This window comes from Henckelia pumila, chromosome 1 (assembly GCF_033568475.1).
Source record: "Henckelia pumila isolate YLH828 chromosome 1, ASM3356847v2, whole genome shotgun sequence".
NCBI lineage: Eukaryota > Viridiplantae > Streptophyta > Magnoliopsida > Lamiales > Gesneriaceae > Henckelia > Henckelia pumila.
In genome coordinates, this window is record NC_133120.1 from 80113233 (window position 1) to 80131698 (window position 18466).

An 18466-nucleotide genomic window follows, 5' to 3' on the forward strand; every position below is an offset into this window, starting at 1 on the left:
AAAATAAGTTGAGTATTTTAAATGTTTTTATTATTGTTTCTTTTGAACGAGATAAGTTGAATTGATATTGTAAATTTTTTCATTGATCTAGAGTAATAAAATAAAATTATCATGATTGGGTCATGTGTTTAGGATGTGAAAAACTAGATAATTTTAAATTATTCTTTTTTTTTTTTCAAAAATGAAAAATCATAATTTAAGGTAAATTAATGTGGATTATTTTTAAAGCTTGAATGGTGTGAAATAAAGCAGCTAATTAACTCACATGGCTGGCTCTTTTCTATTCAACAACTTTTCCCGAGTTTGAGTTGTTCGAGAAATATAATTTCAATATTATACCCGCCAGTGTCACAATTAAATTCACAAGTCTTTTTATACAATTATTCATAATTTTTGTCGTCTTGTGTCCATCCACATATATGTCTTGTTTGAATATTACGGGATAAAATCCAAATACGTCCTTAAAGTTTTTTAACTTTTTCAAAAGTATACTAACACTTTATTCGTTCTTAATTATGTTCCTTATTTAACAAATAGTTTCCTTATTATGTCCCTCAAACTAAAAATTGCATATAATACTCTTATTCTAACAATTATAATTAATATTTCCTCTAGGCTCAGAAAATGATATCAGAGCCTAGGTAATTTTATTCGGACTTTATATTATTCATTAAATCATACTTTTCTTTGTTAAGGAAGAGATTTTCAACAAACCATGAATTCAAACGAGAGTTTGAACCAAATTTCATTTATATGAAATCCCATAAACAAGTAAATCTATTTAAAATAGATTCTTTACAACAGAACTTAAAGAGACTTAGGTCTTTTACACTCTCTGAAGAGATTAAAAAATATGATTTATAATTCTCAATTTTTAGAGATCACATCAGATTCCTCTAAACTCTCCGGAGATCTTAGAAAAATTCAAAAGACGGTACAATATTACAGTAATCAACTGTATGAAATACCTCGGCAGATTGGAGAAATCCTTAAAAAACAAGAAAAAATTCTTTTAACTCTAAAAGATCTTCAAACTAAAATTATAAATCTAGAACATACTTCTGGTTCTAGAAAGGGAAATACAGGAGGAAGGTTACCACTCTCGTTTGGTATCGAACTTCTGTTACATCAGAAAGGTAAAACCAAAGTGGTTCAAAAACCTTTAACTGATGATGAATTGATGATTAATCTTATAAAGACAATATCATAGAAAAACACTATCTGATGAATACTTTAGAAAGATTAAATCTCGAGGATCTACAAGATCTTGCGGATTTTTTTTCGAATCTTAAAGTAGTAGATCTAAAAATGAATTCTCATGAGGGTGAACAACCCATAGGGAATCCCCCGAGATATGTGATTAAAACAGAAGAACCACATAGTGAGTTCCATGTTGGAGAAAATTCACATCCAGCAGGAACCAGATCAAGAAGGAGTAATATACAAATACATCAAACTCCTTATGGAAAAACCGTTTTAGACCCGATACAATTTCTTATGGGGTTATGTTAAACCTGGATGTTCTGAACTTCAAAAACAGAGAAGATCTCATAGATGATTGGACATCAGCCATGAGAATAGCAGCAGAAACTTTAGATCTCAATAAAAAAGGATTTATCAAACTTTTGGAAATGAGTCTAATGGGATCTGTCAAGATAGCTTGGGAAATGACCATGCTAGAAACCAAAGAATCAATCTTATCAGGAGAATCACTTAGCGAGATTGGAGGAAGAATGACCACCCTTTTTAAAGCACAATTCATAGGGGTAGACTATTTCAATAATCAAGATACAGAGAAAAAGAGAAGATATACTCAAGTTCTGTATAGCCTCGAGTTACATGATATCTGTTTAGTTGATTTATATATTATGTTATTCACCAAATACAGATGGAATTCGGGAGTTGAAGAAAATGTAGCCATTCAGCTATTTTTTGCAAAAATGCCAAGCCCCTGGAGAGAAATGCTGATAAAAGAATACGTACCAGGTAATCTTGATACTTTGGCAAGACGCGCCTCTTTTTTGAAAGGAAAATTGGCGGAATGGTGTCATATGGCAGCATTACAGAAAACTACAAGAAAATAAGGGGTATTAACAAGCATACTCCTCTATGTTGTAGAGAAAATGATCTCTCTAAGGTTATAGAGAATAAATCACAGGGATTTAAAAGGAAAAAATTCAGAAATAATCCCTACAATAAAAGAATGAAAAGTTCTTGGAAACCAAGAACATTTTGGTCCAAACAAAAGGCCAGATCTTATAGATCAGGTAGAAGAAGTGGACCTACAAGAACATCCCCATCAACAAACTCATCACAAAGCAGGGAAATAACACCATCTAGAAGAACTTTCAGAAGAACTCATACGAGAGCAAGTGAAAGTTTCAAGGATTGCAACTGCTGGACATGTGGAGCAAGAGGACATATATCTACAAACTGTCCAGAAAACGAGAAAAAGGGAGTTAAACTCTTTGAAGCAACACGAGATATGGACGATGCGGTATTCTTTCAAGATCTAGTCCAAGTATATTAATTTGAAGATATCCCCTCAGATGAAAGTATATACGAAGAAGAGATATTGTTTAGCCAAGATGAATCTGAAGATGAATCAGAATCAGAATCAGAATAAAGAAGAATTGTTTTGACACAAAACACATGAGAGTTTGGCTGGATTTTTTAGTCAAACCACGATATCTCATAAAATGGTCCAAATGATTATGAGAGAAAATCTAACATTACAGAAGTACCAAGGATTTTCGGCAGGACAAGTAGAGAGAGTCTTAGGCAACCTAGGGCTAAGACAAAAGAAGACATCATTTGATTTACAAAGTATCCAGAAGGGAAATGGAAATCCTGATGGAGTTAACAAGTAATCAAATAGAGATGCAAATAATTCCTTTTGAAGAAGTAAGAGAGGAATTGCAAAAGCTGAAAAGTGAGGTAGCAAGAACGATGTCTTGGATTCATATTGGAGCAATCCAAATAATGATCAAGGCAACTTTTAAAAAAGGAATAGATTCACCCATAGATATCGTAGTATGTGATAAAAGAATGGGGAATATCCAAGATGATGTTTTGGGTACGATCTCAGGAAATCTATGTGCAGGAAAAATTGTAGGAGTTATTTATCCAAGAATAGCCTACAATTTAGCTGACAGAGACTTTAGTCGAGCCTTGACGTTGCATCAAAACTTCAAGGAAAAAAGATTAATGAAGGAAGGTAATAGACCATATTCTATTACTTATCAAATTTCATATGTTCTTTCCAATACGCACCATTCTGAATTATTTATTAGAAATGAGTTTATTGAAATTCCAGAAATCTTTGGAAAAGTTGCTCAAGCAATATACCCAGAAAGAATCGAGTTTCCTTTAATTCAGGAAACAGACATTCAAATACAAGATAAACCGGTTCTATACAGAAATCTAAAAATAGAACCTCAAAGGTTATCTTTCCAGGGTGACCGAATGACAAGTCGAAGGTGGGAAAAATCTCCTATTCAGGAAATTCCACCAGAAGAAAAGGAGTTTTCAATAATAGGAAAACTTATATCTCCAGAAGGATGGAAAGAAGTCAAAATAATATTCTAAATTACAAGTCACAGGAACCAATTTCCTTGTAATTCGATTTACTATTTAGAGCAGCAGGTAACAGGAACTTACCAAGGATTAATAAATATTGGAGAATTGGAAGTTCAAATCTGTGGAATTCCAGGAAAAGAAGTGGATCAGTCATTCTTGGCCTAGAGTTTCTAGAGGACCATAAACCATAGAAACGCCTTGAAAAAGGAATAGATTTTATGGCAAAAGAAAACACTTGGAGGATTCAATAAGAATTCTACGTGATGGAAAACCAAGAGAATTGGATAAGGAACAATCCCTTAATCAGATTCGAAAACTCTGTTTACAAATAGAGGAAGAAGCAATTGTTGAAATTAGTAAGTCATGAACATGATTTACTAGAACACATTGAAGAAGTGGAAATGAGTAACCATACTCTACCTTCTGAGGCCTTAGGAAAACTAAAGGTGAATAGTCTTAAGCGGATTACTGAGTTACATCACAGTCTGTTAAAAATGGTGGGGCCATTTAGTAATCCCTTAAAAAAATGACAAAAAGTCCTTTCTCCATATACATTCCAATAGGGATGTTGTATGAATAATATAAGACTGAATACTTTGCAGCTTATATTGACTCGGGAGCAGGAATTTGTACAGCAAAAAGAGGAGTCTTCCCTGAAAAATGTGAAGAAGAATTGCCAAAAATTGCTGGACGAGATTTCTCTCGAAGAATTTTAATTCTTTGCAAAGGAATAAAACAAGCAGAGATCCTTATAGGAGGAGCAGGTCAAACACCTTGGTACAAGGTAAAGATACCACCAATCTATTTTCATGATACAGGAGCTGATATCCTGTTAGAAAATAACTTCTTACAAATGTTTAAGAAGTACACACAAGACAATGAGTCAAGAAGACTTATGTTCACTACAATTTGTGATCATAAAATTATCGTTCAACAACTCAAGGTTGTTTTTTATCGACACATACCGATAATATTTCGCAGCCAGCGTGGTGATAAAGGACAACTTTTTCACCCAAAAATGAAAGATCCAAGAAGGTTTGGAGAAACCATGTTGAAAATAACAACAGAACAAGAACTCCAAACAGAGGATATGGAGCTTTTCAAAGTAACTCTAAATCACAGAGATATAGAGTTAGAAAATAAGATATCCCTTGAATATGTCAAAAAGAGGCTCAAAGAAAGTTACAACGAGCATCCTTTGGCATGGTGGGATAGAAATCAACTCAAAGCCAGTCTTACTCTAAAGGAAGGCAAAGAGTATGAATTCATCAGATATAAGTCTATCCCAATGAACATAACAAATCAAAGGGATATGAGAATGATTATCAAGGAACATTTGGACCTTGGTCTAATCAAAGAAGGAATTTCACCATATAGCAGTCCAGGTTTTTTGGTCAGAAATCATGGTGAAATAAAAAGAGGAAAACCCAGGTTAGTTATTAACTACCAAGGTATTAATAAAATCCTGGAGTTTGATGGGTACTTCATACCCAGTAGAGAACATCTAATTAGCCGTGTACGAAATGCTAGAGTCTTCTCAAAATTTGATTGTAAGTCTGGATTTTACCAGATTCGAATGGAAGAAGGCAGTAAGAAATTCACAGCCTTCTCTACACCACAAGGACATTATATCTGGAAAGTTATGCCTATGGGATTGGCTAATGCACCCCAAATATTTCAAAAAAAGATGGATAATCTTTTTAAAGATTATTTCAACTTCATGTTTGTTTATATTGATGATATTCTTATAGCATCAAAAAACATAGATAAACATATTAAACATTTAGAGATTTTCTCTAAAAATTTTACACAAGAAGGACTGGTTTTATCTGAAAAAAAAGCAGTCATAGCAACAAGGAAAATTGAATTCCTTGGAATTGAGATTGATGAAACTGGAATAATTCTACAACCCCATATTATGGAAAAGGTAAAGAATTTTCCAGATAAACTCAAAGATGTAAAACAACTCCAAAGTTTTCTAGGAGTAGTTAATTTTGCAGAGATGTTCATAAACAATCTGGCAATGTATAGAAAGGTGTTTAGTCCTTTGTTAAAAAAGGATGCAAGGTTTATATGGACCGATGAACATACTAAAGGGGTGAACCAATTAAAGGAGATATGTAAGAATCTCCCAAAAATGGCTATACCCGTGGATGAAGATGATCTGGTGTTATTTATAGATGTCAGTGACGAATGGTGGGCAGCAGTTCTTACTAAGATCACTCCGAATGGAGAAATACCATGCAGATACTGTAGCGGTCTTTTTTCAGAATCTGAGGCTATCAGATGGCATATCTACGAAAAGGAATTTTATGCAGTTAAAAGGGCTTTCGAAAAATGGCCATTATTTTTACTTGCTAAAAAATTCACTTTGAAGGTTGATAACACTCAGGTAAAAGCTTTCCTAAGGAATAAGATTGAATCTAAACCTGAGAAGGCTAGGTTATTAAGATGGCAAGCTTTATGTCAAAATTATATTTTTGATATTGTTATTATTAAATCTCATGAAAATATTCTTGCAGATTTCTTAACAAGAGATGGAAGGCAGTGACGTAGATTCCATCATGAAAATGCAGAGGCATCTCAGGGAACACCTTGGGTTGCTTCAAACCGAGTTCAACCAGCTTGTCATAAGTGCCGATATGGCGGGCAGGTTACAACAAGCTGATCGGATCAAAGTATCCAATCGAATCACCAGATGTATGCAAGCTCAAACTCAACTATGGGCTGCTATTCAAGGTCCAATTATGCGTGCCATAGAAAAACCACTGGTTTCTCAAAAACAAGAAATGTTAAAACCATTGGTTTTACAAGAACAAGAAATACAACCACCGGTTGTAAAACAATATGTTGAGGATTCTAATACTCAAGAAACAAGCGCTAATCTATCATCAGCTTTTGCTGATCTAGATAAAGCAACAATTGATGAGGATAACTCATCAAGTCAACCCTCCGCCTCTGGGGTAAAAGAGGAAGAGATTAATCTTAGGCCCCACACTGACAAGGGCAAATCTAAGATTGATACTAACCCAGCTGTAATTTCTCCATTTCAGGTTTATCAACAAAGATGAGAGAAATTAAGTACAAGAAGTGAAATAAACCCGATCACTTGCAGGGTTGATGTTGCAGGAATATATCCAAGGATTTGGCTAAAAAACAATGTCAATCCTAAGGATGTAAAACTATGGTATGAATTTGGGGCTCTAGCTTCAGTTTATACAACTTCACCAGGCTTACAGAAAATATGACAACTACCAAAATGGATTCAGGAAGCAGTCCAAGAAACATAGGCAAATAATGATCATTTGTCCAGATGAGATGTGCTCGAGTTATACTTCTTTAGTGCAGCTCCAGCCAACAGGGAAAGGATCACACGAGCCCTTTCATTTCATCAAGCTAAGGAGACCTGACATGAATACTCAAAGATTTATCAAGGATCCTATATCTGAAGAAATACCATTGGTGTCCACCTTTGGAGAAAATGAAATTTCAACCAAAAGGGCGGGGTATTTGGGTTTGTCTCACCGAGATTCGAAAAGAAGAGGAACTTTTTGTGGAACAACAAGCTGCCGGGGAGTAAAGAAACTCGCCGAAAATTTTGTAACATAGCTCATATCGGAAGATGTTCAGAGAATATCTGCCCAGAATGTCCAAATCAGAAGGAGCCAAAATTCGGAAAAACCTTCAAACCCCGAACAGATCGAAAAGATTTTTCCGAGACAAGCAAAGGTGGACAGGGACCACCAAAACCGCGTTTTCCCAGGGGCCCACTGCAGAAGCAAAAGATGCCCCGACAACAATAAAGAAGGCATGTGAGGAGAATAAATCCAAAAGAAAAAGTCAAGCATGTGACTCCTCCACTAGTAAAAGATGCCATCAATAATGACATAAAGAATTCAAGACTGCTGTAAGATTCCCTGAAGTTTCTCAATGAAACGAGTGGAACTTCGGCTATAAATACAGGATTTTAAGGAAGCTGAAGACATCGATCATTTCCTTCAGTTTTCTTACAAATAAAATATTGTAATATTTCTCTTTCTATTGTATTAAGTTTTTACTTTTATGTATTTCAAGAACAAGGCTACTATGAGTAGCTAAACAAGTTATCTCCTCCTCTTCAAAGGAGGTTGATTTATGTAATAATATGTTGTCTGAATAAATTTCCGAAACTCTTCTCTATCATGTTATTTTATTTAAAAAATTAAGCTTTTACTATACGCCCTAAGGTAGGAAACGAAATAGGGTTGTGCTAGCTGCTGCTGAAGGAGTCTGTGTCAGGAACCATCGATTGCGATCGCGTGGTTTGGTTGTGAGGAACAACCTGTAAAACCCGGTGGACATAACCCGGCAACAGTGTGGTCAAAGAGGTATTCTGCTTTAATTTACTGACGGAAACATGATGGGATTAAGCCTTTAAATTTTAAATAGGGAAATAAAGGGTAGAATGTGCATTATTTAGTTTTAAGGACAAATTCAAGAAACTTTTTAATAAATCAGGGATATATTTGGAACATGAAAGGTGAAAGGGATATAATACAGAAAATGGAAAAGATACAGGGATATATTTAGGAATTGTCCCGAGTATTACTTTCAGCAGGAAAGTATTTGTTTGTCGTCTCGCTAAAAATTATAAATGGTGTAATTCAAGTTTTTTAAAATTGTACAATAGATCAAGCGAACAGAGATAATCATTGCAATCAAATAATCTGTATCTCAATAATTACACATTCTTGTAGTAAATTGGGATCGAACTCATGGCTAATTTAACTATGATATCAATTATTGTACATAACGCTTGTCACATTACCACAAGATATAATTCATAACAATTGTGCAACTCAAATCTTTTTTAAATCGTACAATAGTTTGAGCGTCATATTTTGATTGTTCTATCCAACAAAAATAATTATTGAACTCCGATATTTTCAGATATGTAGAAATTAAAATTCGTGATCGACAACTGTTTTGGCAGTTATATTCGTCATCTTATAATATACAAATCATCGGTGAAATTCACGAGAAACAGTGAAATGCTGATTGATATGATCAAATATCTTCTCATATAAAATCACATGGTGCAAGAATTGGTAGTTCTAACTTCATAAAACCATGAGAATACACGAAAAATTGATCTTATAATTTACTGATCAGTAAGAATGTTGAGAAGTGTGACTCTACTTCTAAGCAATTGCCTAAACAATCTCTCTAATCCTGCCTCAACTCCTTCAAGGCAAGAATCAAGATTCTTTAATTTTTGCATCATTTGTACATGATGAAGATTAGCCCTATCCCCACCATTTCCAATTCTTTCTTGCAAGCAATTTAGTGCTATATCCACGCTGCCCACTTCACTAATCATGCTAAAATCTCTGCTAGAACCGGCTGATTTCGTGACCATCAACTTTGCAACCAAATTCCAACCCCCATGCTTAGCCATTGGCCAAGACAAGAACATTAGGAGACACTTGAAAATGGAAATAGTGATCCCATTCACTTCTTCGAAAGCACTAACAAAGCTTCCTTCCCCATTCTTGTTCTCCAAATTCTTGAGTGTCTTTAGGGTCCTAGCAATATCTTTCTTCATCTTCTTTCTGCAACAAAAATACATGGCCACGTCTTGTTGGATGCCGGAGTGGCGCTTCTCTAGGCCCTTTCGGCGCAGGGATGACTGAAGGGATCGAACGTCTTCTTTGATCATTTGAACGAGCTCTTTTATAGTGTTGCAACAATCCAACAACTCGATGGATCCCATGATCGATTCATCGTGTTGTTTTCGACAGATTAGTGCTTGTCGAGCGGCGTGGAAACGTGTTAGCTCCTCGACGGAATTGTACAAGTCTGCTAAGCCCAACAGACCAGATTGGATGGCTTCTGAGGTGATGGGAACAACAACCTGTGAAAAACAAGATTTGAGTTTTCTCGACTCGGCTTCGAACTTGGTGGCATGGATGGGGTGTAGCCTTGAAGGCAAGCTAATGGACCTAAAGGGAACTTGTGAAACCTCCATGATACCAATAATTTCTTCTTGGTTTTGCTCTTGATCAGCTTGAAAAATGGTTGTGATTGTATATATAGTGAGACAATTGCCTCTACGTGGGGATTTGCTTTGCATGTGCTTGCAATATGGGTACACTTAACTTTTTAAATGTACATGTCTCGATTTCCAACATCAAATCTGCAATCATTGATGTGTTGGTGTGGTAATGCATTGAATATTGATCGTGGATTATATTATAATTCCCTTGTTGTCTCCTTGCCTCCCAATCATTAGTGGGATTCATTTAACAATGTTCTGATTGCATTTATTAATATTAATTATTCAGATATATCTAGCTAGCTAACTTCAGTGCAATGTACTATACATGCTAGCTTCTACACATATAGGTTTGTTCGATCACAATGCATAAAAGAGCTAGCTAGTGGTCATGTGCATGTTACATGTAAGTATGTATGTACTTGCTTGTATAGGATTTTTCAATAATATTTTTTTTGAGTTAATCAATTTATACATATTATTAAGCACTTATATTAACAGTTAAATTTTTAGTACTGATGAATTTTTATAGCATTGTTTATCTGTACTTATACTATACAAAAAAAATAATGCATGAACGTCTTAGAATAACCACATTGGTTAAATTAATGGATTGACAAAAATGCTTCTTACTACTTATAACTATCATCTTTCAACTTTATTTTTTTTCCACTTTGATAACATAAAAAAGATGTGTATTATTTTTAAATGTAACATGAACTCTTTATGCACGTGAATTTTTGCATGTGTGAATTACTAGTTATTAGATAAAGTTAAACCCCATAGAATAGGTTGGTAAAAGGTTTTTTTTATCATTCCAAAAATACTGTTTACCTACTAACTTCTTATACCACATTTTTTTTAAATTTTTTTTCCTTCTTTCCTACAATTTTAATTTAATCATTGGATAAATTTCACTTTAAAATTTTTAAAAAAACCCACTTCATTATCTTTTTTTTCCCTGAGCACACGCATCACGTGATGCACGATCTGCTAGTATATTAATAAGATTGAGGCAAATAGAGTAACCAATTTGATATGAATGATTATATAAAAAATCTTTCCAAATAGTGTAACCAAGCACGCACTACGTGTGTCGATACACTAGTAAATAAATAATAATATCATATCTAAACTATTAATTAAAGTAAAATTATTTATTGATATGTTTGTGAAGCTGTTTTAAAAAAAATTCCACAAATATTCCTTTAACTTCTCACATTTTCACCCTTCTTAATTTTCTCTCTCACAATTTGTTAAAAAAACTTATCAAATAATACAAAATATTTAATTAGATCATATATTTATGTTATTTTCCTTTCATTCATATTAAATCAATTATAATATATGATTTAATAAGGATATTTTATATATATATATATATATATATATGGGTTAATTCCCAATTTAGTCCCTTATTTTTTGACGCGGTCCCGATTTCATCCCTCAAATCTCTGGTTTGAAATTCAATTTGCTTCCGTTTTATTCATTTTTTTTCGTGGGAAATATGCTGCTTTTGTAATTTTTTGAGGAATATGTTGCTTTCATTTTTGTGTTAATTAATTTTGATCAAAATTTTAACGTAAAGGTTCTGTTTGAATTCAAATTTGTATTGCTATGCATAAATTTGATTAATTCTCAGGCTTTGCTCGATTGGACTTGTGAAGGTCATTAGTCATTGTAAATCATCTTCTTTTAAATTTATTTCTAATTTATAAGCATTCTAAGGTGTGGATTAAATTCATTTTGAGAATTTCTTTTGTTTGCACATATGCCCAATTAATTTGAGAAATTTATGTTAATAAATATAACTCTTGCACAACCATATGCCCAACTAATTTGAGAAATTTGAGAAATTTGGTCTAATTCTTTGTTTTCAAGGAACTATTTTGTGATTTCAGAGGGAATTTTAGGTAATACTCGAAATGTGGATGCTGTTAATCAAACAAGGTGATTGATGCATCAAATTCTCACGTTAAAATAAAACTACTCCTAAGAAATACACATCGGCATTTAATTTCAGGTTCACAATAATACAAATTCTCAACCATCTCCTTGCATAGACTTTTGTTTACTGGCTTAATTTATAAAAATATATATTGTAAAAAAATAACCTTCAATTAGAAAAGATGCTAATCCACGTCAAACCAGCAGGAGCTGATAGCTGGTAGTAAAAATTATCACGGTTCTCTTGGTAAACCTCAAATAGAAAGAACATGCCCAAAATGCAAGAATCGAGATAATAAAACATGAGCAAAAGGTGCTGTAAGAAGTTTTAATACTCCTATTGGGAGTGCTCAGGCCTATATAAAAGAGACTAGTTAGGTACAAATATATTTGACCAATATTTGCAAGAAAATAGCTCAGTAACAGCAAACACATGAGTTTCCAATTGGCAAAGGGCAAAAGTTCATCATAACTTAAAATAGAGAAAAATAACAATTGGAATCCTATTTTAAACAGGGGGCAGCCGAAGTCGAAGTCAAGATCGAGCACTGCAATGGTGAGCCTGGAAACCTATTTTAAATAAAATGCAACAATAACATCAAAGGAACAATTTAATGATCTTAAAATCCAACATCAAAGAAACAATTTTGACTTAACCAAGATCATATATCCATCATTCCAAAACATAAATTCCAACACTTAAACATTGAACCTAACCTAAAAAAAGCAACCATTTTTTTTTTTTTTTTTTAAAATGGGGTGCGCTCTATATATATATATTATGCTCACACAAAACGTGTACGTTGACGCCTGACGGCTAATAATATATTATATATATGCAATATGTGTACTAGGTCGCTAGTTCTGATTATTTATACTTTTGAATTTATAGTTAAATACCAAAAAATTATTTTTAAATTACGTACAAATAAATTATAAGATATATTAATATTAATTAAAAATTGAAAATAAATAATTGAACTTAAAATATGCATATATGTGTTAGTGGCTAGAGATGTCGAATTTTAGTTGGCATGGAGAGTTGGAATCATAATATTTGCAATTAAAAAAAAATTGGGGAAAATGTTAAACATGGTTGGAGACCCCCCATTAGTTCCACTTCTCGAATGATACTCATACGAACACCATTGTGCATTGCATCTTGATTTTCTACCTATTCCTAATCTTTTAGGATCGGTGAAGTCAATAATGATTGGTTTCCTTTGGATTTGTATGGTAGCAATCGACCAAATTGCATTTACTACTCAAACATTTAAAAAGTTATAATATTTACCAATGAGATGGCACCACAGATTTTGTACGTAAAAGCATAGACAAGCTAGTAGCACTTGGAATATATGCTTTAATTTATATATATATTTAACCATCACAATATTTTTATTCTAAGATTTTTGCAAGTAACGTTAGAAATAGGAAGGATATATATTGAAATATATTATTAGTAAACAGAATTGTGCGGCGTGATGTTGCAATTAGCGAAGCACAACATCTCAATGGTTTCACAGGCATATCAGTCTACGACCTTTATTTATTCTTCTCACCAAACAACCGTAGAAAACATGGGAATTTTAGGGGGAAAATAAGTTAACATTGTCACTAGCTAATATGGTGTTGTTTTAAAATTACAATCCCGGAGAAAGCAAGCTGGATATCTGCTTCTATAATTTTGATGCAGGTATGGAGGATCGGAGCACATGTAGAATGCATATTCGGTACACCCGCCTTAGCGGGTTCGACCACAGGTTTTGATTGTGAACGTCGTGGATCGTGTTTGGATTCTTTTTTGTTTGTCTTTGAGGAAAAAAAACATGTTCAAAGGCAAGGATTGTCGAGACGAAAGGAAAAACAGAATCCAATTAATTTGTATGTTGGCCTAAATTATATTTAATTTGGTCTTCTAATTGGTAAAAAAAACAAGTCTTCAATTTTTTTTCTTTGATACATGCACAGGCCGAAGAAAGCACAATCATGGTCCTTAATGAAAACGAGATTTCTTGTTTTCAGCATTATATCAAAGTAGTTAATCAATGAACTCTTCTCACTTAATTGGTGTGTCTGATGATAAAATAAACACACAAAATGGGATGTTTATGAACTTTATTTAGATATTCTCCAATTATTCATGACAACAGATGTGCACTACATTTGTTTTGAGTTGTCCATTTGTTGGTTTCTGCCAAACGAAGATGATTTCAAGACTAAACCAACCCTTTAAGACACTGTGAATCCACTCGACGCCCCGGTGAAATAGTTAACCGATGAGTCCTTGGATGTCTTAAACGATCCATAGTGTCTAAAACGATACACTCCGGGACTGACCTCTTGTGGCACTTGCCACTCAATAGTTGCGAGGCCATAGGGAGAGGGACCGAAAAACGGGCCGTCCCACTTGAAGTATAGGCAGAAATCGTCGTCATCATAAGCAGGCACCCATCGTCCCCCTTGAAGCATTTCGACCACAGCAAATGTCCCTTCTGTCAGCAGATCATACCTCGGATTTGAGCTCCAAAACGTCGCGTTTATCTTGTCTCCCTTCTTGAAAGAGCCCCCGCTCACGTCGAATTTTATGTCACCGAACTTTATCCCCGGTGGGGGAGCATCCCCGGATGGATCTTGCAAAAGACTAATTTGAACAGACGAGAGATCAGGAGGGATTAAACCGGTTCCGTTGTTTTTGTCTCCTTTCGCCATTGCTTGTGCAAGGTTCTTGAATTCTTGGACATACGCGGCTAACGTGTAAGGGCCGTAGAGCGTCGATGCACCCTGCACAATCATTTTACACTATAACAAATCACATTTCGGTACATTCAAAGGAAGCATGTGGCCTTCTTGGATTTTTCTTACCTCATACCGTTGCTGCTCATATTCTTCAAAAGTGGCTATATACTGAGAGTATGTGTTTGTTAGGCCTGCTATGAGTACATAGGTATCGTTGCTAAATTCTCCATTTCCAGAACTTATCAGTGTTTCTTTCACCGCCTCCCTTAGTCTTCTTCCAGCCATTGTCGTAAACTCTGCGGATTCGCCATTGCAAGGAAGTTGGTTCTTAGCTCCGGATTCAATTTACTTTTACTGCTAAAAGTTTGAATAGATTCATTACAGACCTCCTGGTACGGATAGAATGACAAGTTGCCCCAACCTCAGCATTTGAATTGGCAGAATTGCTGGCTGCAAGATTATGAAAGTAAAATGAAATAAATGGCAGGAACTGAAAACCATCTTTTTTTATACACACATTTTCTTGGAAACAATGTACTTCTCAAGGTAATTAAACTATGGTACCGCCCAAGCATAAGGCCAAAACATTTCCCCAGTGTCGAGAAGAACAGTCTTCGGTTTTTGACAGTCGATTTGGTATTGGCTTGGTTCTTTAATGGCATCTCTTACCATCTTCCAGAACTCATTAATCTAATGAATTCAAAAAATTCAGACAGAAACATGATGAGAACATAATCCTAAATATAGTCACACTTTATGTAAATGCACTCGCCTCGCTATCCCCTTGCTGAAAACCGAAAATGCCCGGTCCATCAGTAGTCCCCGCGACAAAACCAGGTCCGAGAGCAGCAGGGCAAGTTTTCACCACCTGGTTTCCATCTAACACAACTTCAATGTTAGTGATATTCAGGTACACTAACCGGTGATCGATCTTTCCACTGATTTCCTCTTTAGCAGTCGAAAATAAGTCCACGGCCTTTTGAAACTGCCTCTCCCCTATGATTTTAGTGCTCAAAATCTCATCAGGATATCTGTAACAAAGATTTTGATCATAAATAAATCAAATATCTTAATTTGAATGTTCATGTTAACTAAATTTGAACAAAGATAGTTACCCTGGTCCGCGGCCTACACAAAGCTGATCGTTGCCATGGCACGACGAGTGGTTGAAATCACAGGGCTTTCCACTGTCTAAGCAAAATGCTCCCAGCACGTTGGGGCTTACATCTCCAACATTGGATTGGCAAAACGCTCCTACAAACCGTGATCCATCCTGTTTCCTCACTTTCGAGCTTTGGCTAGTCGTTTTCTGGCACGGTTGCCCCCCTGTCGCATTGATTCTTGAAGCTTCCTCCACCAATGCACCTTTTCCAGTTTCATAATTCACAAACCAACCATTCAAAAACTCTTATCATACCATTCGACATTTTAAAAAAAATTTAACAAAAAACTTACTTGAAACTCCTCTACCATTCTTCCAGGAAGAAACAGAGGAATTTTTGCTTGTGGAAGCGAACCAGTCTTCGAAAAACCGGGCAGCAGCGCCTTTGTTGTCGCCACTAACGAGCTTGTTGTCCCTGCTCATAGAAGTTCCATGTGTTGCAAACCAACTGAACGCACCAATGCTTTTCCCACTGTTTCTATCAACAAATTTCAAAAGGGTCATTGTTGTATCCACGTTTCTTGGATACATAGCCCTTTCCTCCGGCGGGTTCAACAGATATGCGCTAGGACTCCGGTTTATCCCCGCATTTTCTACATCTCCTGCAAGCCATAACTTGCCCATCAATATAACATATCAAGTACAGTTGAAATATGGTCATTAAATGCACATTGTTCTTGATTTCTTTTTTAACCTGTGTCGATAAAAATGGAACCAGGCCTTAGATTTTCATGAGCTTGGACAATGCTGAGCTCGATTGCAGTGACAATGGCGTCGAAAGACTGCGGAACGAATCCAAGAGAAGTGACTGAGTATGTTATATACTGTAAATATCCCCCTGGACCAGCATGTGTGTGAGTTCCACTTATCGCGACATTATTTTCGTCGTAAAGATTTCCATACCTTCATACCAGAACAGCCATTTCATTAGCTAAAAACTGTGTATGTAAACAGAAATTGATATTGTTGATGCATGTTGGGCAAACTCATCCAATGTTACATAGTCGAAAACATTTGTAGTGCATCATGTATATCGACTATATATTTTATTATACCTTGATTTTAGTCTCTCCATCACCTTAATAGTAACAAGTTGAGAAGCCATTCCTGCATCAAGGTTAACAAAAGCAATCCTATTTCCCTGTGTATCATTTTCGGCGACGATAAACGCTCTAGCCCTGAGTCGAAAATGTATGCCTCCGGTCACTTGTTCCATGTTAGCATATCCCATCATGTTTACTCCGGCTGCCGGGCCGGTCATGTCGTAGCTCCCCAATCCTATGAAGTACTCTGCATGGGCTGCAACTAGTATTGAGAAGTAAATTAGGAACAAACCTATGGAGATTAATGATGAATATTGATGTATGGAATGGCCATACATTTTGCCACTATTTTCAATTATGCATTAATGATTACAATGTAAAATCATGGAGATATATATATAAGTTATAACTTGTTACGAGGTTTGGTGTTTCTTGTCATGAGTGTTGATGGGGGATTGGTGATATTCTTAGTTGGCACAAGAAAAGATGCCTAGGCTGCTCCGATAAGGAAGATTGCTTTGTCTCTTCTTGTAGTCAGAATTGCAGCTTCTCCGGCAGAGTATTTTTTCTTCTCTCAATTATTTTTTGGGAAAAATTAGCATTTTAGTCCTGTATATTGGCTTTATTTTGGTTTTGGTCCTGTATATTGGCTTGTTTTGAAAAAGATCATGTAACTTTGTTTTTATTTTGGATTTAGTCCTACATGTTGATTGTTTTGGTTTTGGTCCTATAAGTTGACTTAATTTTTGATTTTGGTCCTATACAAAGTTATGTTTTGAAAAAAAGTACAGGAATTTGGATTTTTTTTGGATTTGGTCATATTAGTTGACTTATTTTTTTTATTTTGGTCATGGAAAAGAGACGGTTTTGACCAAATTAAGCTCGGTTAAGTTAGAATAAGTGCCTATGTTTTTTATTTTAAAATAATAAATTAAATTTAGAATTTAGAAGTTGACTTTCCAACTTCACCGCTTAAGCTTTTATAATAAATATTTTTTTATGATTTTATAATTAAATAAATTAGGTTTAAAATTTAGATGTTGATCTTCTAATTATTTTTTAAAATAATAATTATGTTCTAAAAGGTACAATAACTTGGTTTTTTTTTGTATTTTTCCTCCGTCGTCGAAATTGGAGGGAGCAGCAAAATTTTGCTTATTTGCAGTGTTCTAAAAAGCACGCTTAAGCGGCGATCAAGCGTGATAAAAATGAAACATACCTAAAAAGATCTGCTTTTGAGAAAAGAGGAACAAAAAAAGTCAACCATAGTTGAAAACGATAAAAAAAATATATTAAAGTGTTACTTTTTAAAAGAACGAAAGTATGCTTTAAATATATTTTTAGTTTTTTAGTTAATTTTGTTAATTTATGTTGGAACTTATTTATATGATCATTAATAGGTGCTAAGTGGGCGAACACTTAGTGCCAAATAAATAAATAAATAAAATCGAAGTTACAGTTGAGAACGATATAAATGAATGTTTGTTTGTTACTTTTTAAAAGAGCAAAAGTATGTTACATTTAATACATTAAATTAACATATTTTAGATTTTATTAAATTATTTATATTAAAAAAAGTTTAAGCGTAAAAAAATATTTTTTTTATTAGTTAGTTGTAATTATCTCAAACCAATAAGCAGATAAAACATGAAAGAATAAAAAATATTTATTACAAATATAATTAAAGATCAACGTCTAAATTCCAAAACATGATAACATACAGGACGAAAACCAAAAAACAAACCAACTTACTGGACCAAAACCAAAATAAGCCAACATATAGGACTAAATCCAAAAAACAAATCGAGTTACAGGATCTTTTTCAAAACAAGCCAACATACAGGACCAAAACAAAAAAGAAGCCAACATACAGGACCAAAATGCTAATTTTCCCTATTTTTTGAAGTTGAATAGAAATAATGAATTAATAATTTCTCAAAAAAGACTAATAATAACGAAACA

General features: G+C 34.4%; 2 protein-coding genes across 2 annotated transcripts; both read right to left on the reverse strand.

Moving 5' to 3' along the window:
- Positions 1 to 8719: 8719 nt before the first annotated feature.
- On the reverse strand, positions 8720 to 9586 carry LOC140866088 (uncharacterized). Its single transcript, XM_073270972.1, has one exon. The coding sequence runs from the start codon at positions 9584 to 9586 to the stop codon at positions 8720 to 8722; it is 867 nt and encodes a 288-aa protein (XP_073127073.1).
- A 4206-nt stretch (positions 9587 to 13792) lies between these two features.
- Positions 13793 to 16842, reverse strand: LOC140866093 (neutral ceramidase 2-like). Its single transcript, XM_073270984.1, has 9 exons — positions 16517 to 16842; positions 16156 to 16364; positions 15755 to 16063; positions 15415 to 15664; positions 15072 to 15330; positions 14864 to 14989; positions 14686 to 14749; positions 14426 to 14595; positions 13793 to 14344 (listed from the first exon to the last, which is right to left on the reverse strand). Exons 1-9 carry the CDS (start codon positions 16840 to 16842, stop codon positions 13793 to 13795), a joined length of 2265 nt encoding a protein of 754 aa, XP_073127085.1.
- Between the last annotated feature and the right edge of the window lie 1624 nt (positions 16843 to 18466).

Coding starts and splice junctions, on each gene's coding strand:
- LOC140866088 (XM_073270972.1), bottom strand. CDS start 9,586: ATGGAGGTTTCACAAGTTCCCTTTAGGTCCATTAGCTTGCCTTCAAGG.
- LOC140866093 (XM_073270984.1), bottom strand. CDS start 16,842: ATGTATGGCCATTCCATACATCAATATTCATCATTAATCTCCATAGGT. Junction 14,750..14,863: donor TTTGGCCTTATGCTTGGGCG/GTACCATAGTTT, acceptor ATAATCTTGCAG/CCAGCAATTCTGCCAATTCA. Junction 14,596..14,685: donor CATTCTATCCGTACCAGGAG/GTCTGTAATGAA, acceptor GCGAATCCGCAG/AGTTTACGACAATGGCTGGA.